This window comes from Microtus ochrogaster, chromosome 24, assembly GCF_000317375.1.
Source record: "Microtus ochrogaster isolate Prairie Vole_2 chromosome 24, MicOch1.0, whole genome shotgun sequence".
In the NCBI taxonomy this organism is placed as follows: Eukaryota; Metazoa; Chordata; class Mammalia; order Rodentia; family Cricetidae; genus Microtus; species Microtus ochrogaster.
The window spans coordinates 30769129-30795207 of record NC_022024.1 but is presented as its reverse complement, the minus strand read 5'-3'; the positions used below and the strand labels follow the sequence as shown (position 1 = coordinate 30795207).

Here is a 26079-nt window from a genome sequence, read left to right as displayed (position 1 = left end):
GCACAGATGGCTCGGCAAAAAGCACGGGCTACTTTTCCAGAGGACCCAGGTTTAATTCCCAGCACCCACACGGCAGCCCATACATAGACAAACCCCCATACACATAGGAAAATAAAAAGTTTACTAAAAAAGTAGTTGTCAAAGCGGCATCCCCGGGGCTGAGGCTCTTCACTTTCTCAAAATTCTCACACCCAAGTAGTCTGGTTGCCTTTCCATGGTTTCTGACCTTCTATGGCACACCATACTTTCAACACTAGCCTTTATTTCCACAGACACAAGAGAACAGCGCGTCCTAGTTCTCAGAAAACTGTTTTCTAGGTGACGCTGGCACAGTTTACATTTGCACCTTCACAAGTTCAGGGTGATAAAAACTGGCTGCTCACTTGGACTCCGCGAGGGAAAGGTGAGCCTCAGGACATCTGCATTAACAAAGACAGACAGTCCATCGAGGACCACAACAATCCCCAGAAAAATGCTGACTAAAGGGTAGGGGTCTAAAAAAGATCTCTACCTTGAACAATGAGAAGAGCAGTTTGAAATTCATGTATGAACCAATGATTTACAAAATTCGTTTCTCTAAATTCTGCCTAGAAAAGAATCTTTAGCTACCACTAAAAATTAATATAAATCTTTCACAAACTAACAGCAGGGAACAACTACAAATATCTATTCACCTATGTAGGAAACGTCTGTGTAACACTTTTAGTTTTGTTTATTTTTTTGAGATGGGGTCTTACATAGTCCTGGCTGGCCTAGAACTCATAAAGATCAGGCTGGCTTCAAATTGAGATGCACCTGTCTCTGTCTTCTGAGTGTTGGGATTAAAGGTGTGCCCCAACATGCCACCTGATTTATTTAACTCTGAAATGTTCTTTCCTGCTGTGAAGGTGCCTAGAAGTATGGTGTCCACAGAAACGGAGCAAAGAATGCTCCATCTAACCAAAACCCCAGGACCCGTGCATTCCTGTCCAGTGGGAAGCTGCTGGGATTCCAGAATGTGGAGTCAGGCCAGGCAAGGTTAAACAGTTCATTCAGGTCAGTCTAAGATGTAGTACAAGATTCTCAAAAACACATCAAACAAACCACCTCAGCGTGGGAAGAATGCCAGCCCGAGCTAAAGGAGAGACGCTATCACGGTCAGCACACCCTACCCTGATTTCTCCATTGTCATCTCCCGTTGCCAACAGGATGCCATCCGGAGAGAAGGCAGAGCAGCGGACACAGCCGGTGTGGCCCTCCAAGTCATGGAGAGGGGAAAGCAGTTCAAAACTCCAGATCTGGAAGGCAATTAGGAATGGTAAGCACACTCTTCCAACACCTACAAGGCCCGACCTAAGTGCTACACAGCCAAAAAGTCAATCGCATGCAAGTTAGGACATTTGGTGCTGCATAAACGTTCACAAGATGCCCAGATTCAACCTGCCACCTTGTCAAGTTCTTGGGACTTCTCTTCAATCAACGGCTCAAGAACCTGAGCCACCTTTCTTATCTTTGTATTAATGCTCACACATAGAACAGAGAATTGGTTCAGAACAGTTTACAGGGTGAGGCAGACAGTGCACTCTCCTAAATGTCTGTGGCCTAAGGTAGCCCACAGCTTCTCCAGCTTCAGCTGCTGCACTTGTAAAACGAGGACAATGCCCTTTCCCCTCCAGTGTTCTCTCTGATTCTGCTCTGACCACTGAGCCAGGACCCGCTGAATTGCTATGTGTCAGGCCCTACCAACTAAGAACTGGTGGTGTGAGACGAAGCAGACATAGTCCCTTTCCCTGACGTTTATAGTTTATCAAGGAAGCAGGCTCAGGGGCACTTGGGCACTTGCTTCAAAAACCACAAAAACACCACACTGGAAACTCTGAAGGGAGAGCAGCTAATGCTGCCTGAGAGCCAGAGGAGGCTTCGCTAAGGAGCCATCAAGAAGGTAGGTCTAAAATGATGTGTCACAACTTGTACACCAAGACGGAGGCGGAGGTAGATAGAAAATAGCTGAAGAGAAAGGTGGCGATGGTCAAAGAGCTGGCCTGGAAAGCAGCACAGAAAGGTGGATCATGAGACCTTAGGTGGTAGCAGGAAGGATAAAGTGAAGGAGCTGCCCAGGAAGTCGCCCACCAGTCAATGGGATGAAAGTTCAGTCCTTGCAAACAAGGAAAAGCAGATGGAACTAAAACCCTGAGCAATGAACAACAGCACAAAGACAGCTAGGTCATGACGTCATTAACAAAGACGGGAGAAAGAGAAGGGAATGGAGGGGGCTGTGAGTCCCCAGCTGGAAGCACAACTCAGAATGTCAGAAGTTTCCACTCACACCAAGTGAACACAAACTCTGCTCACGCCCCTTCCAAATACTTTTACTAAACGTAACATACAGCAGTCTATCTGATTAGTTATAAATAAAAAATCATTTTTCTTTTTCTTAATACTGTAAAAATTAAAAATTTGAGAAATTAATAATCTTTTTCTTAATCTTAACTCTCCATAAAGGAAAATCAGAACTATTAAATCATCTACCCAATGCCAGATGAATGCTAATAGGCATTCTCCCAAAGCTGTGACCTCGAGCCTTTAGCTCAGCTTCTATGTGTGCAGAATTGGAACAACGACTCATGACGTGAAGGTCAAGTGAGAAGACAGGAGCGCGATTCCTGGCACCACATGCCCTAAATATGAGATGGGTGTCATCAGATGACTCAGCCAGGGCACTGGCCTCCCCAGCCCAATGACCCAACTTCAAGGAAAAAGCTGGATGCAGCCACCTGCATCTGTAGGTCCAGCATTCCTGTGGCAGGGTGGAAGGTGGAAACTCTGGAAGCTCCTGGCCCTAGAGTGCACAGCACAGCACAGCACAAGCAGCAGAAATAATGGGAGACCCTGCCTCAGCAAGGTGGCAGGAAAGGACCCACTCCCAACAGCTGTCCTCTGGCCTACATACGTACATCGTGACGCACACAGGCTCCTTCTCTACCTCCCTGCCACATGCACACACAAAATAATAAATGAATAAACTCTTAAAAATACAGATGATACGGTACGTGAACAGAACCTGCCACTCTCCTGCCTCATCCACTGGACTCATAATACACGAGTAACACTGCAAGTTTTCTATGCAGACGTTCAAGCGGCTGACCGACCTTCGCAGTCTTATCGGCAGAGGTAGATGAGAACTTGGCCGCGTCAGAGGAAACATCACAAGAAAGCACTGCACCCTGATGGCAAAGGAAGTCTCTTTCTATTCTTCCAGTGATGATATTCCACACCTTCGGGGGGAGAAAAGATTAGGTGACACTTTTAAAGACATTTTTGTCATGCGTGATGGAATTCAACTGTAACCCAAGGGAAGGGTGAGCAGAAGCAGAAGTTCTACAAGTTCAAGGCCAACAGGGTACTTTAAGAAAACAAAGGAGCTCAGGGGTAAAGTGGGAAGTCTCCTGTTTGATTCCAGAATCCCCCAAAACAAGGAGAGGGAGGGGAAAGGAAGGAAGAACGCCTTGAAATGTGGGGGGACAATGAGGTGCTCTGGAGAGACAGCTCAGCAGTGAAGAGCACTGGCTGCTTTCCCAGAGGACCTGGCTTTGGTGTCCAGCACCCACAAGGTGGCTCACAACCAACTCCAGGAGACCCAGTGCCTTCGGCCTCTCTGGGGACTGCATGCACTCAGTGCAGACACACATGCAAGCACTCATACACATAAAAATAAATAAATCTTTTTTTTAAAAAGAACACAACCAGCTAAAAAAACATACATGTATAACAAGTTTTTAGAGCAGTAAGTTCTTGTCTAAGCTCCCTTAGTGTACGCGCTTACAGACACACGGCGGATGCAGGGGACTTCAGGGAAGGAAACCAGGCACAGCACTCAGTTATGAACATTCATGGGCTTTACAGCCACCACAGTATAATTATTGCATAATCAGCATGTCTTCTTTAAAAGGACAATCTGAGGCTGGGTGTGGTGGTGCACATGCCTCTGAGTTCATGGCCAGCCTGGTCTACAGAACGAGTTCCAGACCAACCAGGGCTATATAATGAGATCCTATTTCAAAATACATATATACATACATGTATAACTTCCTTTGAAATCTGGTACTCAGGTCTGGAAAAATGACCCAGTAGCTGAGATCCCTAACTGTTCTTCAGGAGGACCTGGGTTCAGTTCTCGGCACCCAACTCGCAGGCATCCACATGTAACTCCAGTTCTAGAGGACCTGATGCCCTCTGCTAGCCTCCGTGGACACCAGCCACACATGTGGTGCACAGACATACATGAAAGCCATACACACAGTGAAATGAAATACATCTAAAGAATATTTTCAAAGTAACTTAAAAAAAACAAAAATATATTCTAAAAAAATCTGGAATTCAAATTACCTTCACTGTTCCATCAAATGACCAAGAGAGCAATCTTGAATTTTTTAGGAGTCTGAAGTCCTTCACTGTTTCCTGATGGCCTTGCAAAAAGATATAGTCCTCTGACTGCCAATTCCATACCTGAATATCAAAGAAATAAGTCTGTTATAAACCTTCCCCAATTATATCCCACTGGAAAGAGGCATGTGTTCTCTCATCTAAAGTCTTTTATCTTCTCAGTATTTCAATCAGAGAAATAACAAAGAGCATTGTCTCTGTGTTTACAAAGAGAAAAAGTTGAAGCTAATTAGCTTGATGGGGAGGCAAAATAAAAACACTTTTTCTTCTAAATAAAATTTGTTTTCTTCAGTTGCTTAGAGAGTAATTAAAACAACAAGACAGGAAAAAACGTACACTATGTCAGTGCGCTCACCGCCTGATTACATTTTCCAGAGAAAATTAGCCCAATTACACATCTGCAGACTTACAAGCCTGGACATCGAGGGAGCCTGCACACTCCGGCCCCTGTGACGCTTGCCCTCCTGCCCAAAAGGTCCAGGGAGCCAGACAAGTGTAAGCACAGTTCTCAAGTTTCACAAGTCTCAGACAGCCCCTAATGCAATTGTCGGAATAGAAGCAGCAGCAAAAGGCACTATGAGTTCAGATGCAGCTTGGGGAGGAGGCTTACGGCCACAGCAAGAAGGAAGAGCTGAAGCCGTGCCAGCAACCGGAACAAACGAAGCGAACAAGAGCATCTGAGGCACAGCAGTGACCAGAGACGTCTGCACTGTGTCAATATGCAGAACATCCTACTACAGCAGAGCAACAGTGTCCACTGGCCTCTAAATTCCTCATGTCAATTAATTTAGCAAACATGTTTCCAAGTAAGGAGAATGCAACTCAAACAAGGACTTGCCATGAGCAAATCTACAAAATGAGACATAAAAAGAAAAAAAAAATCTTACACAAAGATATTAGCTACTGAAGCAAAAGTATTGTCAAATTCAAAACGACGATTCCTTCTAAATGATTTGGCAGAGGCCAGCACTCAAAGCATGCGCGAGGAGGTGGGGCTGCAAAGAAAGCCCTGCAGTTTGGGGTACTGCTCCTGCAAAGGACTTAGATTCCACTCTCAGCACACACCCATGGGTAACTCCAGCTCCAGGAGATTCAACGCCCTCTTCTGACTTCCAAAGGCACCAGTCACACACATTGTGCACATTCATAAATGTAAGGACTCACAAAACAAAACAAATGACTCTTTTTAAAAGTTTGAGTGGGAGGTGCTGGAGAGATGGCTCGGCAGCTAACAGCATAGACTGCTTTCCAGAGGGCCTGGGTTCAATTCCCGGCACCTGGATAGCAACTCAGAACTGTCTCAATTTCAGCTCCAGGGGATCCAACACCCTCACAGATAGACATGCAGGCAAAATATCAACGCACATAAAATAAATTATTCAAAAAAAAGCAAAGAATGGTTCAACTTTTCAAAGGCAGCGAATGAATAATAATAATAAAGTTGGGAAAGTATTTGAAGACCCACAGAATCAACTAAGCAGGGCTCATGGGGCTCACAGAGCCTGCGTGGTCTGGGCTAGGCCCTCTGCAAACACGCTACGCTTGTTTAGCCTGGGTTGTTCTAGACCCCTGACAAAGGGAGAGTCATCTCTGACTCTTGTCTGTGCTCAGGACCCTGTTCTTCCTACTGGGTTGCCTCATCCAGCCATGATATGAGGGTTTGTGCCCAGTCTTATTTAATCTCGTTATGCCATGTTTGGCTGATATCCTGTTCTTTTCTGAAATGAAGCTAAGGAGGAGTAGGTTTGGGGAGAGGGGAGGAGGGGGGTAGAGGGAGGGAAGGCTGTGGTTGGGATGTAGTGTATGAGAAAAGAAAAAGGAAAAAAAAAATCATGAAAGAAACAGTCTCACATGTCAAAGTCCAGTGAATACAGGTAATGAGATGGCTTGCAAAAGAACATGAATCCGTGAAGCAGCCCCAGCACCCCACAGGTGTGTCACTACTGACATTCTGGCTCTGGTGTAAGCGACTGTCAAATAGGGGAGGGGTGACTTCAAGCCCTCCCTTTCCTAGCAGGTTTAAGCAAAGCTATAAAAGCAGTGCCAAAACTTAGGCTCTGCCACATACTGCAACGATCACCACCTTGGCTCTTGAATCTCTTCCTGTCTTCTAGCTGGGGACGTTCATTCAAAGCAGCACGATCACCAGGACTAGGATGTGCTGTGTGCAAACAAGTCTCTGCAGAAGAGGGACTGGAAGTGCCGTGTTCTGAAGGCGCACGGGCGGGTCAGGGGGATGCTGGGGGCTGTGGTAAGGTAGAGTAACATGGGCTTTCCTGGCTCCCCAAATCATACCAAAACGTCAGGGCACCCTGTATGACACAGCACACTCTAAGCCATTTCCACTAGGAAAGTCCTGGCTCCCACCTTTCTTTCTGGCTTGAGCAGACTTGGGGGATCAATGGCTGCTCTTCATACTCTTCCAGTCTCAACAGCTGGGCCGTGTCTAGGTCAGAGTTCCTCCTGGCTAGGCTCTCCTGCTGCTGTCTACCTCAGGAAACCAGAGAGCCTTCCTGCGCATGTGCAACAGAGAGCCTCGGAAAGGCGATCAACTGCTGTCTCAAAGACACTTTCTGACAGGCCAATGACAGTGGTGCTTTTAGCTGAACCCATGCCCAGTTAACGGGATCATCTTGGTATGACAGATAAGGATCTACACTAGCACTTATCGACCGTGTTGAAGCTGAATTTAGAGATGCCTACCATCATCAAGAATATTTGTGAGGACACACTACAGAATTTTTCAACTGCTTAAATAAAGTTCAATTTTTTTAAAAAAAAAAAAGCTAGCTGGGCATGCCTATAATGGAAACACTGAGAGAGGCTGAGGAAGAAGGACCCCAAGTGTGAAGGCAACCCACACTACATATCAAGACTCCAGCAGAGAAACACAAAAGCAGTAGTGAATAAACACTAGATTTCTTAAACCTGTAAGAACCAATACATTGCTACGCACTGGGTAAGCATAGCCAATACATTACACTTCATTTACCTCGTGGTAAAGAATCAAAAGCTACCAAAACAGGACTCAGCTCCCACAAGGTTCAGCGCTATATAGTCAGGTGGGTTTATTCTTCTAATCCTGGCAATAACATTAACTCGGCAGAGATTCCCTAAACCTTTCTCAGGTTGGGGATACAAAGGGTTAAAACAAAACTTCATTCAGCCATGTACTAAAACAAAGCCAGGCATGGCAGCACACACCTATAATACCAGCATTTAGGCAAAAGAGGCAGAAGGGCCGGGGTTTAAAGCCAGCCTTGGTTACACGATGAGCTCAAGGCCAACCTGAGTTACATGAGATCCAGACTTAAAAAAAAAAAAAAAAAAATCACAGAAGAAAACCTCAATCCATCATTTCTTAGCAATCTCTACCGAGAGTTTCATTATAGGACCTATTAAACCCTGTAAATGGTGCTTGCTATGGCAGCACACACACTAAGATTGGAACTATAACAGAGATTAGCACGGCCCTGTGCAAGGACAACATACAAATTCATGAAGCTGTCCCTAGTTTTTGTTGTGTTTTTTTAAGAGAAGATCTCTCTGTGTAACCTCAGCTCTTTTGAAACTCACCTTGTAGACCAGGCTGGCCCTGAACTTACAGAGATCTTCTGTCTCTGCTTCCCAAGTGCTTGGGTTAAAGGTGTGCGCTATCACACCCAGCAGTATCCCATATTTTTAAGTCTCTCAGCCTGAGTTGCATCCCTGGAATTCACATGATAGAAGAGGACAATTTCCTGCACACTGCACACTGCACCCTGCACGCCGACCACCCATGAGCTCACATGACTCCCTGAGGTGCATCTCTTAAAAGTCCTATATATGTAAATACCATTCTCAACAGTCCAGAAAGAGAAGATGAAGTACAACTTGTATTTTTAAAAATAGCTCTTATTCTAAAAATGACTTTTCCCTCTGGCTAAGAATATCTACAAACAGGTCATAAAACCTTATGAATTTAAGCTCAGCCCAAATACAAAGTCCCAACAGGATTTATCTGATGTAGTTAAACTTCCCCCACTTCAAAGACATCTGGAGAGAAAGAAATGTGATTATTATAAGAGTTTCACAGCTAATAAAGAAGCATTATGGGAGCTTATAATAAAATTTCTGTATTGGAGCCAAATTTCATTCCAATCCTACACCTTCATAAAGATACACTTAGCAAGATTGTTTTTTTTTTTAAGTGGTTTTTAAAGGCATAGTTAAATGTTGCCACCACAAGAATCGTGTACTAAATAAAACTAGGAGTATATCCCAAAAGTAGAGCACTGGCTAGGGTAGGGAGCAGAGATGCACACCTTTGATCCCAGCACTCCAGAGGCAGAGGCAGGTGGATCCTTCTGAGGTCAGGGTAACAAGACTGAGGTGAGCCGGAGTTGCCTAGTGAGCCCTATCTTTAAAAAAAAAAAAAAAAATTCTTGAGAACTAAAAATGGAAAAAAATAAAGAAAAGTGTTGTGGCACATGTCTAACCCCAGAAAATGGAGACAAAAGAATCATAAAGGTCATCCATGACTACATAGTAAGCTCAAATCCAGTCTAGGCTGTAAAAGACCCTGCCTCAAACAATAAACCAAAACCGAGAACAAGAGGACTGGCCTGGGAACCAATATTTGAATAATGAGTTTTACAAAAAGAGAATCAGATTGGACCAGAAAAGGAAAATGGAAAAGAAGAAATAATTCAAGAGTAAGTTTCCTTGAAAGAAACTGCCAAGATGAACAAAATAATAGAAGGCACACCATCATGAAAATCCACAGAGAATATTTTGAAATCTTCCAGAAAGATTTAAAACCTAGAATGATAGGGTTCACCTTTAATCCCAGCACTGGGAGGCAGAGGCGGGTGGATTCTGTGAATTCAAGGCCAGCCTGGTCTACACAGCAAGTTCTAGGCCAGGCAGAGCTACATAGTGAGATCCTGTGTCGATAACACACACACACACACAAAACGACTTTAAATGTCTCAATATAAATTTTGGAACTTAAGGAAAAAAATGAGGCAATATCTTTAATATAAAGTTTTAAGGTGAAATAATGTCCAGCCACACAAAATCAAAGAGTAAAATTTTCTAAACTATAAAACGATAGGAACTGCAACCATGAGGAGTGATTGTGCATGCATGTAATTCCGGCATTCAAGAAGTGGAGGCGAGAGGATTCCAAGTTCAAGACCAACAAGCCTATGCTACACAGGAAGTTCCAGGACAACCTGGCTACATCACACACACACACACACACACACACAGACACACACACAAAGGAGTCAAGAGATGGCTCTCAGAGGTTAAGCACTGGCTGCTCTTCCAGAGGTCCTGAGTTCAATTTCCAGCAACCACATGGTGACTCACAACCATTTGTAATGAGATCTGGCTGCTCTTCCAGAGGTCCTGAGTTCAATTTCCAGCAACCACACAGTGGCTCACAACCATCTATACTGAGATTTGGTGCCCTCTTCTGGCCTGCAGGCAGAACATTGTATATGTAATAAATAAATCTTTAAAAAAAAAGAAAAGAAAAAAGACAGGAACTGCATTCATGATACCCTTTGGTACACAGTCTGCGTGGTCACAGCGATGATACTTAGGGCCTAAACACAATTCTGTCAAACTGTTGTGACGGAGGGTCTGATAAATGGGTCTGGGTGTAAATCTGCATGCACATGTGTTGAACACAGGAAAGGAAGGAGAGCAAACACTAAACCCTCACTATCGGGAAGTCAGCAACTCCCCAAGAGGAAAATTAAAAATTGCACTACACGTATGCCATATGGAGGCATGAAGGTAAACATCAAAAGACAAGATCCCAAGGACCTAAAAATACCTAAATATCCAAAAGCCACCAGTAGTAGTTCTGAAAAATAAGAAATGGGAAAGTCTAACCTCCACAGGAATCTCATAGCAGATTTAAAGTATGTATACTAGAACTTAATAAAAAGTGGATTTTAAAAGAATACAGAGTAAGCTCCAAGTTTCAATATATATAATTATGGCAAGCTACACTTGTTTTTGGCAAAAGTTTATTAGCACAATAAATATTCTTAATAAAATCCTGTGAATTGGAGCGGGGCATGGTGGCACGTGTCTGCAATCCCAGCACCCACACAGCAGAGACAAGATGACAGCTGAAAGTTCAAAGACAGTCAGGGCTGCACAAAGCAAGGTCTAGGCTGTTTGGTCTACACAGCAAGGCCCTGACTTGGGAAAAGAAGAAGGAACAAACAAAAAAAAAAAAAGAAAACAAAAGACATTACATAAATGTGGCAAAAATATATTTACACACATAAAAATATCAAGATAGGATGAATTTAAATGAATACTTAATTCAAAATAAACAACCTTCTCAATGATGAACTGCCACCATGCCACACCCATGAAAAAATATGAAACATGAATGGGCTCTTGACTTTTTCTTCGTCGTCTGCCTTTTAAACTACGGCTATCATAGTCAGCAACCGCATCTCCCCTGCTACCAGCAGCGGCTAGGCCGCAAAAGCCGCAGTCTGAAGACATTCTGTTCCCTCAGACACCGACTCTTTCACAGCTACCAAGAGAACTTACCTAAATCGCTGTCCCACTAAAGAACTAAAGACTCAAAGGCCGAGGTAGAATCCTGCTTCCCAGAGAGGCTGAAGAAGAGCAAGCAGCTCACCTCGCTCGCCTCCTCGCGTCCCCCAAGAAGTCCTCGTGCTTCTTCTCGCCCCTCGTTATAAACCCTTCTCCACCTGGCGCCTCCCCGCTACTTTCTGTCAGCGAGTCGTTGGCGCAGCCTCCAGACCACAGGTGGACTGTATTCACTCAAACACATCTTTGCATCGTTAAACAAACATTCCAGAGCGTAAACAAAAGTAACACACCTTCAAATGATATTCTACAACAGACCCAGTGAACCCCATGTGTCTGGTGGGATGGCTGAAGTGACCAAGCTTAGCACAGTTCTGTTCAGCCTCTCACCTGGATCACAGAGTCGTCGGAACTTGAAATAAGCGTCTTCCCGTCAACTGTGAACTGGATGTGCCGCACAGCTTTCCTGTGCCCGAGCCTGGAGCGGAGAACTCTGTTGTTTGGGAGTTCTATAATCTTCAAAACAGAAAACCACGAAAAAATCAACACAAAGAAATTAAGCAGTACTTAGGCACTACACCCCCCCCACAGTGTATACACGCATGCGCCTTGCACGCCTACCGCCCCCCCAGCCCCCATCAAGTGTGCACTAGAACGGCCAATGGCAGTAGGAACCAACGGTTCTTCTGAGTGCTACCTGAGTCGTCAAGTGACCACCTGGGTTCAACCTCCAAAATAAAAATGGCAGTTTATGATGAATAAGAAAGAAGGACAAAAATCCTGGGTGACACAAGGCAAACTCTTCATCAAAAACAAAAACTCCCATGAGATAAAGGATGCCAAGGGAGAAAGGGAGAAAGGGAATCGGGGAGGCTGGAGAACAGTGCACCAGTAACAAGCCTTAAAAAGGCCAAATACAGAGGTTTAGAAAGTAGTAATGGGCTGATGAGATGGACCTGGGGATAAAGTGCTTGCTGCATGAACATGAAACCCCAAGTTTGACCCCTAGGATCACATGGTGGAAGGACGATGCCCCCAACAAAGCCTCTGATCTCCACACCATACTGTGGCCTGGACACACAAACATAAAAATCTTCTTTAAGTTGTAACACAGACTCAAAACATGGTGACTATACCAAAAATACTTTAAAGGAACTCATATGGGGGGGGGGTGTATGTGTGTATTTTTATTTGCCCAAGTTAAAATGATGTATTAGATGATGCTGTAACACAAGGTTCTAGAAATCTAACCCATATGTTGGGGAGAAAATGAGCCCTCAAAAAAGCAAAGGAGATATTATGACTGGGGTCTTCTCCAAAGAGTGGGACAGTCAGTGTTCCTATAGAGAAAGCAGGGTAGCACTGATTGTTGATCAGTTCCTTCACAGATCAATTCCTTCACGAGGCTCTGCCACTTAGGAAAGCTGCGGGAATTAGGAGGTCAGACATCTCTAAAACAAAAATCACAGTATCCAAGATGTTGGATGTCTGAGAGCATCTGGAACAGTAAACAGTACTGCTGGGCAGTGCCATTTGAAATTGCCTTTTTAAAAATTTTTATTTATTTGTTGGTTGGTTGGTTGGTTTTTCAAGACAGCGTTTTCTCCGAGTAACAGCCTTGGCTGTCCTGGAACTCGCTCTGTGTAGACCAGACTGGCCTTGAACTCACAGAGATCCACACGCCTCTGCCTCCTGAGTGCTGGGATTAAAGGCGTGCGCCACCACCGCCCTGCTAAAATGGCCATTTTAAACATTAAAATCAACTAAAATAGCCAGCTGTTGGTATTGTCACACGGTTCAGAATTTATATGATGTGAGGACTGGAGGAAGTTAAGAATGTTGAAAAAAGATGTATGAATTCTTTAAACCTTTTAAAGGTTGGCTTTTATTCTACAAGTGTGAGTGTTTGCCTGCATGCAAGTAAGTGTACCACATGTATGTCTGGTGCCTGTGGAGGTCAGAAGACAATCTTTCATCCCCTAGGAATGGAGTTCCAGGCAGCTGTTAGTCACCATGTGGGTACTGGGAATCAACCCAAGTCCTCTGAGAGAGTTAAGTGTTCTTAACCTCCGGACAATCTCTCCAGCCCCAAAGCTTGCGTGTTTTATGAGGTGTTTTTCTTCTTATTAGTTAACAACCTGAAAGGCAGCTTTAAAGTTCTAAAACGGTAAAAACAGAAAGAGAAAGATGCTGAGTTGGCAACACAAGTAAAAAGAAAAGCATGGACCCATTCAAAATAAATGCTACACAGAAATACAAAACACAGGCTGAGAGGGAACTAAGGAAATCTGTGGTTATGCAACGATCCTGTGCTTATCAAAGGGGTGTCAGACACTTGCCCACAACCTGAACTGATACACAACACCGTAGGTGCTAAGGGAGACGGAGATTCTGGCATCACCTCCTCCCCACTGTGTTCAAGCCTTTAGTCTCCTCCTGTGGTTATTTGACCTGGAGGACATCTGGGTAATCCCTTATGAAAAACAATCCATGGTAAAATAAATGTGCCTAATGCCAAGGTCTCAATAAATTAGGAAACAATCCCAAAAGCCTAGATGAGGAGAAATGAGAAAGACCAATCAAGGTTCTCTAAAAGGTTTATAACTAGATAACAAGTGCTTTTGTGATGAGCTTTGCATGGGATAAAGGTCAGAATATTTTTATACAAGAGGATTTTCATTATAATACCTTCTCTGTGTCAGTACCTGGTTCTTTTTATCTATTTGGTCTTGCTGAGTAAGTTCAGGATTTCAGGAGGTGAAAACAGACACACCTAACATCAAATACAGAAATGGAGATGGGACAGTGGGCACAGCGGGCCCCAGACTGACATTCTCGAGAATCTGGAAATGATATCACATGGCTATTTCTAAGAGGGGAAATGTTTTTTGTGTAACTGGGCAAACCTGTTTAGTTTTTTAAAATATGTATAAAACAACTAATAAGAATAAGGAACACAAAAAGCTCGAGAAGCAACAATAAAGGTCACGTGAGGAAACGCTAGCCAGGTTGAGATGGTCAACCTACGGAATAATCGGAATAATCGCTACTAGACCACAGGAGATCGGTTTGGTGTACAGGTGTGCGATGCAATGCCAAGTAGATGATTAGTTCTAAATAAACAGCGCTAGCCACAGCTCTGAGGACGAGAACTGAATACCTTGATGGCTCCATCTTCATCTCCAAACGCAACATACTCAAGATGCGGACTCAGACAACAGCAACTGACTTGAGCTTCAGGCAGGTAGTCAATCTGGCCTGTTTTCCCAGCAATGAGCTAATGAAGGAGAAGGCACAGTCAGTCATTAGCTTGTGTGTGTGTCTTTCTGCTGCTATTCTTCAGAAGACAGACTTCAATTGAAAAATAAAAGAAAGCAAGGAAAAGAACCAAGAGTTCTCAGGGAGACAACAAAGACTGATCGCAACTCAGCAGCCGCATTTAGCATTTGGTGCTCTCCTTTTATTTCACTGATGCGGCTCAGATACATCTTCATAAAATAAAAGAAGCTTTTAAAAGGTTTGCAAAGCAGCTGCTGTGCCCACCACCTGAGACACATCTGTCTGATACACTGTCTCCCAGCTAGCCCCACATCCTGTCTTTCATTTCTTCACAAGGCCTCTTCCTAATAGGGTTATCATTTGTTATAATCCACTTTTCTGAAATCTTCAAAGGGCTATGAAACGGAACTGAGACAGACATTGCACAGAATGATAAGTCAAAATTGAAATTTATATACTCTGAGTCACTCACAAATCAGGATAAATTAAGATTCTTTCCTTCTTTAAGGGTGGGGAGGTAGATCTTGCAGAAGAAACTTGAAAGCATGATTTGTGACACTGGACTTGCAATATTTAAACTAAGATTATCCAATTTTATAATTTTATAGCCTCTACCTAACGCTAAGGATATTTTTTTAATCCTAAGGGGAAAAAAAAGTATAGTTCCTTAGGAAGTTCCTTAGTACCTCAATTAAAAGATAAGACCTCAGGAGATACTTCTCAAGCTTCAATCAGTTACCAGATACCTTTCTAACTTAGTGTTATGATCTAAAATCTCAATTATTTCTCAGCATGGCACATGCAATAAAATTGTTTCAGCTATTCTGAATATAGGGTTGATTAAGAATATGTAGTTTTTCCTTTATAACAACAGTTTGCTAAAATCCTCTGCTCTATTAGATATTTAAAATCAAGACTAAATTCTGCAGGCTGCTGGGGAAGAAGGATCATCAACACTGTCACCTAGCTGGGGGGCATTTTGTGCACAACACAGACCTGCTAAGTAAGACTGTGAAACAATGGCCTGGCTGCTGTGGGGAGAGCCAGCCTCTTTCTGATTGGATTCGTGGCTTGCTCCATAATGGGAACTCCTATCTGGTACTGTAAATCTGGTGGTCAAAAGCCCATGGCTGAGGAGGTCGCAGGCCCTAAGCAGGGAACCTGCTTCTGTTATTTTGCTAAACAGATGTAGTCAAACTGCCTTCTGAGCAGTCTAAACATCTATTTTTATGCCCGTGGGCTAATTCATGCTGCTTTCAGTCCTGGTCAAAGAGGTTTCTTTTGCAATGGAAAGCAGTTAATGCAGAGACCCACAGCGAGTACAGTGCTGAGAAGTAAGTGACTATCAAGTGTTAACCCTATGTAGGACAACTACATCACCCCTCCAGGGCTCTAGGAACGTCAGAGAAGAAGGGACTAAAAGAACGTACAACCAGGAAATAGAGAGGTGTGCTGTAAAATGCCGTCTCCTAGATATGGCATGACCACTGCATGCATGAAGTTACAGTAACCATGGTTACCTCCATAATATCTGCATGAGATTAGGCCCTTTAACGAGTCTATTATTAATGGGCGAGGAACTTAGGAGGTACCCCCCTCCACGAGGGTGACGGTTACCAGGGAGAGGAAGCCATCTTCTCCAGCTGTGTCACCATTGACGGACTGCCATGCTCCAGTAACTAACCCCGATCCTGTTCATGAACGCCATCTTAACTCAGTAGGACACACACACAAAGTAGGTAAGCAACGTGTTTGAAAAGGGGGTTCAATGGGAGTGGGAGGAGGTAAGAGAGGGTAATGGAGTATACATGATCCAAATGCACACTATACACACATATAAAACTATTAAACAATATTTTCTTAAAAAGCTAACAGCTGACAACTAAGTATTTTCCTCCACAAAGATCAAGTTCATGGCTGGAGAGATGGCTCAGAGGTCCTGAGTTCAAGTCCCAGCAACCACATGGTGGCTCACAGCCATCTGTAGTGAGATATGGTGCCCTCTTCTGGCCAGCAAGCATACATACATACATATAGACCATTGTATACATAATAAATAAATAAATCTTTATTTAAAAAAAAGATCAAGTTCAATACTTTTCTAATTGGTAATTTATTTTTTTAATATTCATTCATTTATTTATTTATTTATTTATTTATTTATTTATTTATTTATTATGTATACAATATTCTATCTGTGTGTATCCCTGCAGGCCAGAAGAGGGCACCAGTCCTCATTACAGATGGTTGTGAGCCACCATGTGGTTGCTGGGAATTGAACTCAGGACCTTTGGAAAAGCAGGCAGTGCTCTTAACCACTGAGCCATCTCTCCAGCCCCCTCTAATAGGTAATTTAAAAATTCGGTATTTACTTTAATGGAACTACTACCTGCCGGTTAAACTGTCCTCTCAACTCCTGCAGACTATGACATACAGTAAGATAACATTTTATAGTCAAGCAACCTCATCATCCTTTGGTTATGACAACTGTTACTGAAACGTTGCATAGATTTGATTTTAAAAAAATACAAGCATGGGAACAATGAACTTGGAAAGAACTACAATAGAGATACACCAAGCAAAAGCTCAGTCTATTTAAAAAAAAAAAAAAAACAGTAAGGAAGGAATTCACATTCAAGTTCCTATCCATGTCCGTAAATACAGAACACTGATCAACATATTGAGAAGATGGTGTGTGAACTTATAAAATACAAATTGGGACACATTTAAAGATTTTTATTTTTATAACTTGACTCTAAAACTCAAGGCAGTTGGAGACAAGTCACCACGTACCATAAACATTGGACTCCCAGAAAAGGGTCTCCTAAAATCAGATTCTGCCTTACCCTGTAACCAGCTCCCAGGCTGCTGAAGATGAGAAGGGCTTTAACAGGGACAGAATGAGCTTCTGAGAAATGGCAAAGCTCCGTCATCTCAGAGCCAGCTGGAACTAGTCTGCCGGGCATTGGGCTTCCTCTGCCACCCCCACCCAAGCACTCCAGCTGTAGCTCCAAGCTCTGCCCGCAGCTTGCTGGTCCCCTGTTCTCTCCTGTTCTACCTCACTTTCTCGTCCCATCCTGCCACACATGCTCCTGTTCCCTAATGTTAATAAAAATAAATTTTCAAGAAAAATAAACTCCAGAGCTGGAGAGCTGGCTCAGTGGTTAAGAAGAGCACTTACTGCTCTGACAGAGGACAGGGTGCAGTTTCCAGCACCCACATGGTAACTCAAAATGGTGTGTAACTCCAGCTCCGTGAGATGCAATTCTGGCCTTCGTGGGCATGCACACGCATGGAATACATATAGATATATGCTCAGGCAAACACTAAAATATATAAAATAAAAATAAAGTTTTTAAAAAGAAAAGGAAAGTCCAACAGATCAGATTAGCATAAAGCCTTTCCTAGAAACTATTAAGGCTGGAGGTATAGTTGTTCAGTGTTAGAGCACTGGGCTCGCAAGCTCAAGACCCTGGGTCTGATCCTGAGGACCACCACAGGGAAAAACTGAGGTTACTGCAGACTGTGTTTTTGATCTAAGAGCAAGTGAGAGGCTCTAAAAGAATACAAGAACCCTTTAGAGGCTGGTCGGCCCTCTGCTACGACAGGGTTTCTGTCCTCTCCATGTCTACCTCTAAGAGAATCTCAGGGCAAGCGTGGTCATTGGCTTGTTTATGCAACAGCCACACTGATCCCAGGGACATGTTTTCTCTGGCCATGCCCTTGCCGCCCCTTTTAGCCACAATCCACTGTCACTCAGCTGCTCTACCATCCAGCTGCGCTGCAGGGGTCAGCCATCATGAAGACAATCTCTTGGGTGAAGGAAGCGTTCTCCCTGTGGCCAGCACCCACAATGCCACCCTCACTTCCAGGGCTTCTCTATCAGGGCGCTACCAGCTGAACGGACTTCTGCTCAGAGGCCACTGGCTCAGCAGCGCTGACCTCCTGGATGGCAACATCACTTAGGTCACCTGCTAGCTCTCTTACAAGTGCTCGGAGGCTTTAAGTACCTTTCCTATGCCACGGGACCCCTGGGACTGGTCAGTCTGAGGTAAGCTGTCCGAATCTCCAGCAATGTAGCTATTCTAATATTATCAACACGATCCCTTCCTTCTCCAGGACTAGTGCGTATTCAAAAACAACTGGACAGATGTGTGAGTAAGTGAATTAGTGAGCAGGAGTGCCTCAGTATGGGAAGTCCAGCTCCCACCACCTCAGCTCTGATGACTGAGACTCCTCTGCTTAAGATGATTCTTGTTCTTCCAAAGACCCTATTTTCCTCCCCCTGGGAAAAAATGCTTCAGTTAGTATGTTCACCTCTTGTTCCCCTATCAGACACATCCAAATCACTATGGTGAACAAGCTAACGTTTGTCTTTGTGTCTTTGTGGGATTCTCAAGACCCCAAGGAAAGTGATCACAGACAGCAAGAGAGAAACAAGATTAATAAAGGAGGTTATTTCTTTTTAAATAGCATATAATTTAATTCTAAGTACTGGCATATCCAAACCTCAACTCAAGAGTCATGTATTTATTCAACTAATGCCTAGCAGGCATCTGTTAGAACCAATTACACCTGATCTTGTACCCAAAATACAAACAGAAAAAAGAAAAAGGATGATTCCAACCGAAACCATCTTTCCAACACTGTCTAAAGCAGACTCACTTGTAGGCCTCTTATGTTGTCAACTGCAAGGACCATCATCTCATTCTCTTGAAACACGACGTCTATTTCCTGCTTTAACACTATGGCAGAGTTCTTGCACACCTTCTTCGTCTCCCAGACCTGAGTAAGAGATAAAGAAACTAAAATAACAACATATTACCAGTCCTCCCTGATATACTATAAAGACGACTCTCGGTTTCAAAGCAAGACAACAAATTATGATTCGAAATTAAAATGCCTAGGGTAGAAAAAATTCACCTGTTAGGCTATACAACAGCAATAAATATTTATTAACACGTCCTATAGTAAAAAAAAATAGTCACTATTACATGAGTTGTGGGCTCTGCAATCAAAACGTTCCTGTGACGTTAGAGAGGTCAGCCCAGTGCTATCTGACGGTGAGGACTGGCTGACTCCCATCTACAATAGACACAGAGCTTACAGCAGAACGCGACGATGGGTGGATAGACAGCCTGTGCTTTACTGCAGCTCTCTTCCTCTTCCCAGAAAGAAGCACTGAGCTCATCTATCGTCTAGCTCAGGTCTAGAAAGAGGACACAGTAAGTAGCACAGGCCCTTCCGGGCCTTTCCTGGACCTACCATGTCATGCTCTCTTCCCATTATGAGGATCAGCAAATCAGTACACGTACAGTATTTTGATGATGTCTCTAACAAAGAGTAGCATTAAATAAACTTTAGTTATGATTTGTACAAAGCACTGTATGGATGTGACCGGCACCAACTAGGATTCCTAGACTCAAACAGCTGGATATAATTCTAAAATAAGTAAATAAATCAGGGGGCAATGGGATACTGGAAAGATAGAGTAAAATCAAATCTATATTTTAAGTCATCAATCCAAACAGACATCAATCCAAAGTGACACAGAATTACATAACCATAAAGGAGACAGATATTCCCCTAAACAAAGAGGGCTTGAACAGATCTTAGGATGGTAGAGAAAGGAAGGAATTCCGAGCATATGAGGTGATATATGTAAGGAAAGGAACAGAAGCAAGGCATTTGGGAAACGCTATCTACAGGGATAAAATGAAGGACAGACTGATTCCCAGAGATCACACTGTGGAGGAACTGAATGGTAGCTATTCACTCTGATAAACAAGAGTCACTATCTGTATCTGAGCAAAACTGATGGAACCAGAAATGGGTGTGTCTCAAAATAATAGTGAGACTGTACTGTACATAATACAATATCTTAGATACGTCATGTAGTCAAATAAGAAAGAAAACACAGCAGAGCCTAGTACCAGAGAGGGAACAGATGATAAGGATCTGAATACGGACAGTAGGAATGGGAAAGAAGAGATAAATGACAACTAAATTAAAAGTTACAATATCCGAGCCACGAGAATCGCCACGTAATTAAACAGGAGAACTAAGAGGGAAAGTCAGCCGTCTTCCCAGATCAGTTTACTCACCGGACTCTGCCCACCGCCTGACCCCAGGAAAGGTCAACAGTCAATGAACAGGATGAACAAGACTGATCTAATCCAGGTAACAAGCAGTCACTTTTCAAGGATAAATAAGTGCCTAGTAGTCTCTTAATTTACCTCCCCTAATACTTCCCAGCAATTTATTTCTCTATGAATTTAGTTTAAATGTTTAAAATGAGCCAGGCAGTGGTAGCACATGCCATTAACCCCAGCACTCAGGAGTTAGAGGCCAGCCTGGTCTGTAGAGTACATTCCAGAACATCTAGGGTGACACAGAGAAACCCTGTCTCGAAAACAAACAAACAAATAAATAAATAAATGTTTAAAATGAAAATCTCAATATTTCTCACCCGTATTGTTTGGTCATCAGAAGCCGTCAAAAATGATGACCCATCAGGAGAAAACATCACGCCATGAACCCAACTTAAATGTCCTCTGCAATCAGCTACCTTTAAGCGTGAATCTATATTCCACAACTATAGGATAAACAAAGAACACAGTTTAATATAACAAGAACACTCAAAATAAGGATGACACAGCAATACTGTTTCTACAAATAAAGCCTCAAAACACATTATCAAAATTTAAAACTGGCTTATGCATGAGATTATTTATTATATTACATTTTTAATAGTAAATAAACAAAGATAACAAAAATTGGCATGTGGGTATAGGTCAATTGGTACATCTCACATTTAGTGAACACAAGGCCCTGCAATCAGGCCACAACACACACACACACACATACATACACACACACACACACACACACCCATTCACACAAAAAGCCATGAACATATACATAAGGAAAACACTTGAAAGCAGCAGGGAAACTAAATGAATATACTATAATTAATCACACAATGGAATACTATGTAAAATGGAATAAGAAAAATACTGCCCAATAACTTAAGCTCTAAGATGTACTGTTAACAGAAGAAAATGAAGAACAAATATTACCTTTCATTTAGGAATTACATGAATGAAATGCTCAAAGAATAAATAAAAACTTTTTTTAAGAACTACGAAGTCTGGGAATCCATGCACAAAAGGGCTCCATCTTAAATACCATATAAAACCCAACAAGATGGCAGAGGATCAAAGTTCAGGATCATTCTTGGCTACATAGAGGATTTGGGGCCAGCCTGGGCTACATGAGACCCTGTCTTTAAAAAAAAGAGAGAAGTATATATAGATGGCTATAGACAAGCATGCGCATGCACACAGAAATCTGCCTACATATATAAAAAGATGTTGCCTGTGAGATGGAAAATGAAGGAAGGAAAGAGGTCATGATGACTGTTGTAGGAGGCCGCTTATTCATTTCCAGCTGCTCAGCCCCAAAATAATGTCACAGAAACCATATTATTTGCAATACTGTTTGGTCAATAGCTTAAGCGTATTTCTGGCTAACTCATATTAAATTAACCCATCTCCATTCATCTGTGTATCGCCACGGTTTACCAGGTAAAGTTCCAGCATCTGTCTCTGGCGGGGCTACATGGCTTCTCTCTGACTCCGCCCTTCTTTCTCCCAGCATTCAGTTTAGTTTTCCACACCTAGCTCTGTTCTACCCTATCAGGCCAAGCTGGTTTCTTCATTAACCCACAGTATTCACAGCATACAGAGGGGAATCCCACATCAGATGACAATGAGATTTCTCTGAAAATGACTTACTATAATGCTTGGAATCTGAAATCATGTACATGTTTTATCTTTTTTAATCAATCTAAAAATAACAGGATGAACATAAGCAGCTTCCATATAAGGATTATTTCTCTCTAATACTGTCATCTAACCTTCATCTGAACTGGCTGCAAAGCCCTACAATAAATGAGCACACTAATTGTAGCATGTCCACGTTTCTCTTTTCATCCATGCTTATTACAAACTGTGGGAGTCGCCACCATCCTCACTGCATCTTGGGTTCTGCTGTACTTTCCTCAGACATATTCCAGTCTAATGAAGTACCACATGCGCCTGAGTGCCCGTCATTACACTTTGAATTACAGGCCTACTTCATGATTGCAGAATTAGCATGTGTTGTAATAGGAGCGGCGGGGCTGCGTCCCCAGCACCCTGGCCGCCTGGCTAGCTTATGCCCCGAAATAACAACACACAAATTGTATTCATTTAAACACTGCTTGGCCCATTATATCTATCCTCTTCTCGGCTAACTCTTGCACCTGGACTAGCCCATTTCTAATAATCTGTGTAGCATCAGTCTTACCGGGAAAGATTCTAGCCTACATCAATCCTGGGTTAGAGCTTCATCAAGTGTGCCTCAGAGAGCAGAGCTCTCGCGTCCGCCCGGGAGAGGGGAGCATGGCCTCTCTGAGCTCACTTCCTCTTCCTCCCAGCATTCTGTTCTGTCTACTCCTCCCACCTATGTTTTAACCTATGAGGGCAGGTCAAGCAGTTTCTTTACTTTTTAACCAATGACCTTCCTCCATCAAGCATGGACAAAGTAAGTGCTCCATCACATGCCCAATGCGTTTCACTTGCTGAGTTCCAGTTACAAAGTGATTATGAAAAGCCTGCCATATCTCTAAATAATCTAAACTGGAAAATGCAGCAAAAAGGGACAGAAATTAAAGTGATCCACAGGTGCACTCCCAAGAGTCCCCCTCCTCTCTCTCTTTAACTGCACCTATCACATCTGTCACCTGGAGCTTCCTTACATTCCAAGAAGGAAGACATTCTTTCCTGGACCTTTCTAAGAATGACAGAGGTAAGGATCTTAGAAATGAGAAGGAATTGACCATGAAATGCACCAGGAAGTGCCAAACTGTAAACAAGAACAAGGAATTTGTAAGAATCACTCTGTTTGTGCATGGCAATGACAGGGCTACCATCTCACCCTACTCAAAGGATCTAAGAATCTGAGCTAACTGATTTTAAAGAGAACAGTATCTGGGACTGGAGAGATGGCTCAGTGGGTAAGAGCACTTTCTGTGCAAGCGTTAGGAACCCGGGTTCAAACACTCAAGCGTGGCCGTTTGTGCCTGTCGTCACATTTAGGGGTAAAAACAGCTGAATTCCAAAGCTCCATGGCCAGCTGCCAGCCAACAGCCAGCGAGAGAGCCTTTCTTGAAGAAATAAAGAGAAAAGGGAGTAAGGCCTCTGCATGTGCTTGAACAGGTGCACACGCATGCACATGCGCGCGCACGCGCGCACACACACACACACACACACACACACACACACACGGTAAAACTAAAAGAAATGCCCTATCTTAACCTAGAAAACCAATGGTCATTCCATACGCTAGATATTCAATAAACGCTTGGTAAATGGTTCTCCCATCCCACCATAGTCATATAATTGAACATCTCAAAGCTACGTGTCATTAGGCTACAAAGAGACCACAACTGTACAAGAAAGCATCCTCGGCAGTAAGGGTTTAGGTAGCCCGTTCTTTGTCATGCCTGGCTCTCTAGAGACCACATTCCATTGAATAAGCTCAACTACTCACCTCCACACAGTACTGGGACAGGGCAACCACCGCCAAATGGTCATAGGGGGAGAAGTCACAGTATTGGATGGTGCAGTGATGGCCTGTGTGGATCTCTGCCAATAGGTCACTAGTATGAATATCAAAGAGCTGTCAAAATAAAGAGATAGCTATAAAAACAAAACATCCTAAATTACACCCACGCTGAATCTAAATTTATTTTTAAAAGATGTTCCTCATATCTCAGATGTAAAATGTAAGTCTTGAAAACCTACAGTTACTGATGACTGGCATAAACGCTGATAGCTACATAGACATGAATTGCTATATATATCATTTTTAAAATATAGCTCATCTCGAAAGCTATCTTCTATAGAGGAAAGTTCATCACAGATAATCTCTCTCAAGCTGGCCTAGAGAGAAACCACCTTTGTGAATGCATGAACAGAAACAAAGAAGTCAAGTTAGCACAGTGCAGTTCTCCCTGGCGCTTCTGATCCAAGGGAGAAAACGTATATCCAGGAGCAAAGTCGGTCAAAATACTATAAAGCAAAGGCCTGCAAAAATAAAATATAAGCTCAACCAATCTATTTCTCTCCAGAACTACCAAATCATTCCATTACAATTAATCACTCTCCCATTTTTGAACCAAAAAGGCTATTTTTTATCAATATAACCTTCATTTCAATTCTTGAAAGATTTTCAAATGTTGAATATATTCTTCCAAAGGTTTTGCCAAATAGTAAGGCTGTGTACACTTCATACACACATACAGTATATTGATACAGTCTAGTTATTTAAGACCGAACCTAGACAGTCCTCAGGAACAAAACAAAAGTTTCCAGTGGGAGCCGGAAAGAGGTTTAGCAAATGCACAGCACAGGGACACAAGCCGACGCCAAGAAGCACAGCAGGGAAGGCCAAAAACAAACAACGGGAATCATATTTTAAATGTCTCCCAGGGCAGGTTGTTCTTAAAAAAATCAGTGGCTAAGAATAACAGAAAAAAAATGGCAAATGTGAAACAGGAATTGTCCCAGCTGGGGATGACAGAAGAGAAAGGGTCTGACAACAGGAGCAGACTAACAATACAAGATCTGAAAGAAGGGGGGAAAGGGGGGAACTAGAGTGAAAAACTGGGACCCACAGGCAAGGGCAACACTAAGGCAACCATTTCAGGATGATAAATAGGGATCCAGTCAATAAGTTTTAAAACAAGATGTTTTACACAAAACATATAGTTTCCTTTCGCACTAGAACAGATCTTCCAATGTTTTAAAATGATCTTTCTCTGGGACTGAGGATTGACCTCAGTGGTGGGGCTTGCCTAGCACAGGGTTCAATTCCCATCATCAGCCAGGGAGGGAGAGAGAAGCTTTTTCCTTTAACATTGCTGGTTATCTAGAAAATGTATATCAAGGGCTGGAGAGGTGGCTCAGAGGTTAAGAGTATTGGCTGTTTTTCCAGAGGCACCGAGTTCAATTCCCAGCCACCCCACGGTGGCTCACAACCATCTGTAATGCCCTCTTCTGGCCAGCAGTGCAGGCATACACACGCAGACAGAACACTGGATAGATAAATGGATGGATGGATGGATGGATGGATGGATGGATGGATGGATGGATGGATGAATGGATGGATGCAAATCAAGCTGCCACCTCACACCTACTCAATGGCTCTAAATTTCTAAAGGAAAGTAGGTAAGATTTTTAGCGGAATCCAGCAACAGGTGTTTCTCAGGACTGGAGAAGCTAACGCTGTTGTAAACTACTCGTAGGAAAGGAAACAATGCGGCCACTGTGGGAAAGTCCACCCCCTCCGAGATCACCAGAGTGATCTAGCAACTCCATTAGGACTGGACAAAAATCTTATTAAAGTCGGGTCCCCAACAGATGCTCGTGTCCACGTCTACCGCAGCCTCATTCGCGACACCTAGGAGCTGGAAGGAAGCAGGGGCCTGCACAGAAGGGTGAGCCGTGGGTATACACATACAGAGAGACTGTTTAGTTCTGACACATTCTACAACACAAATAAGCTTTTAAAACATTGTGCTCAAGGAAATGAGTCAAGCATAAATAAACCAAGCATTATATAATCCCACTTGCACAGTCTCCAGAAGACGAATTCATGTGTCGTGTTGTTAGTCACCAGGGAATGGGGATAGAGAACAGAGGATTATTAGCTGATTAGTGGCTAATGGGTTTCTGTCTGAGTGATGAAAGCCTTCAGAAACATACA

General features: G+C 43.0%; 1 protein-coding gene and 1 non-coding gene across 2 annotated transcripts in view; one reads left to right on the top strand and one right to left on the bottom strand.

The window, feature by feature from the left end:
• Nucleotides 1–26079, bottom strand: part of Apaf1 (apoptotic peptidase activating factor 1) — a 66770-nt gene that overhangs the window by 6862 nt on the left and 33829 nt on the right. Inside the window, exons 18-25 of the mRNA XM_005358175.3 lie at nt 23863–23991; nt 20738–20863; nt 18934–19053; nt 14150–14266; nt 11380–11505; nt 4366–4485; nt 3129–3254; nt 1152–1277 (exon numbers count right to left, since the gene is read on the bottom strand). Of these exons, the coding sequence (XP_005358232.1) occupies nt 1152–1277; nt 3129–3254; nt 4366–4485; nt 11380–11505; nt 14150–14266; nt 18934–19053; nt 20738–20863; nt 23863–23991 (990 nt within the window). The remainder of the gene's footprint in view (nt 1–1151; nt 1278–3128; nt 3255–4365; nt 4486–11379; nt 11506–14149; nt 14267–18933; nt 19054–20737; nt 20864–23862; nt 23992–26079) is intronic.
• Nucleotides 7837–7940, top strand: LOC113457391. Its single transcript, XR_003377979.1, has one exon. It is a non-coding gene; the product is annotated as a U6 spliceosomal RNA (small nuclear RNA).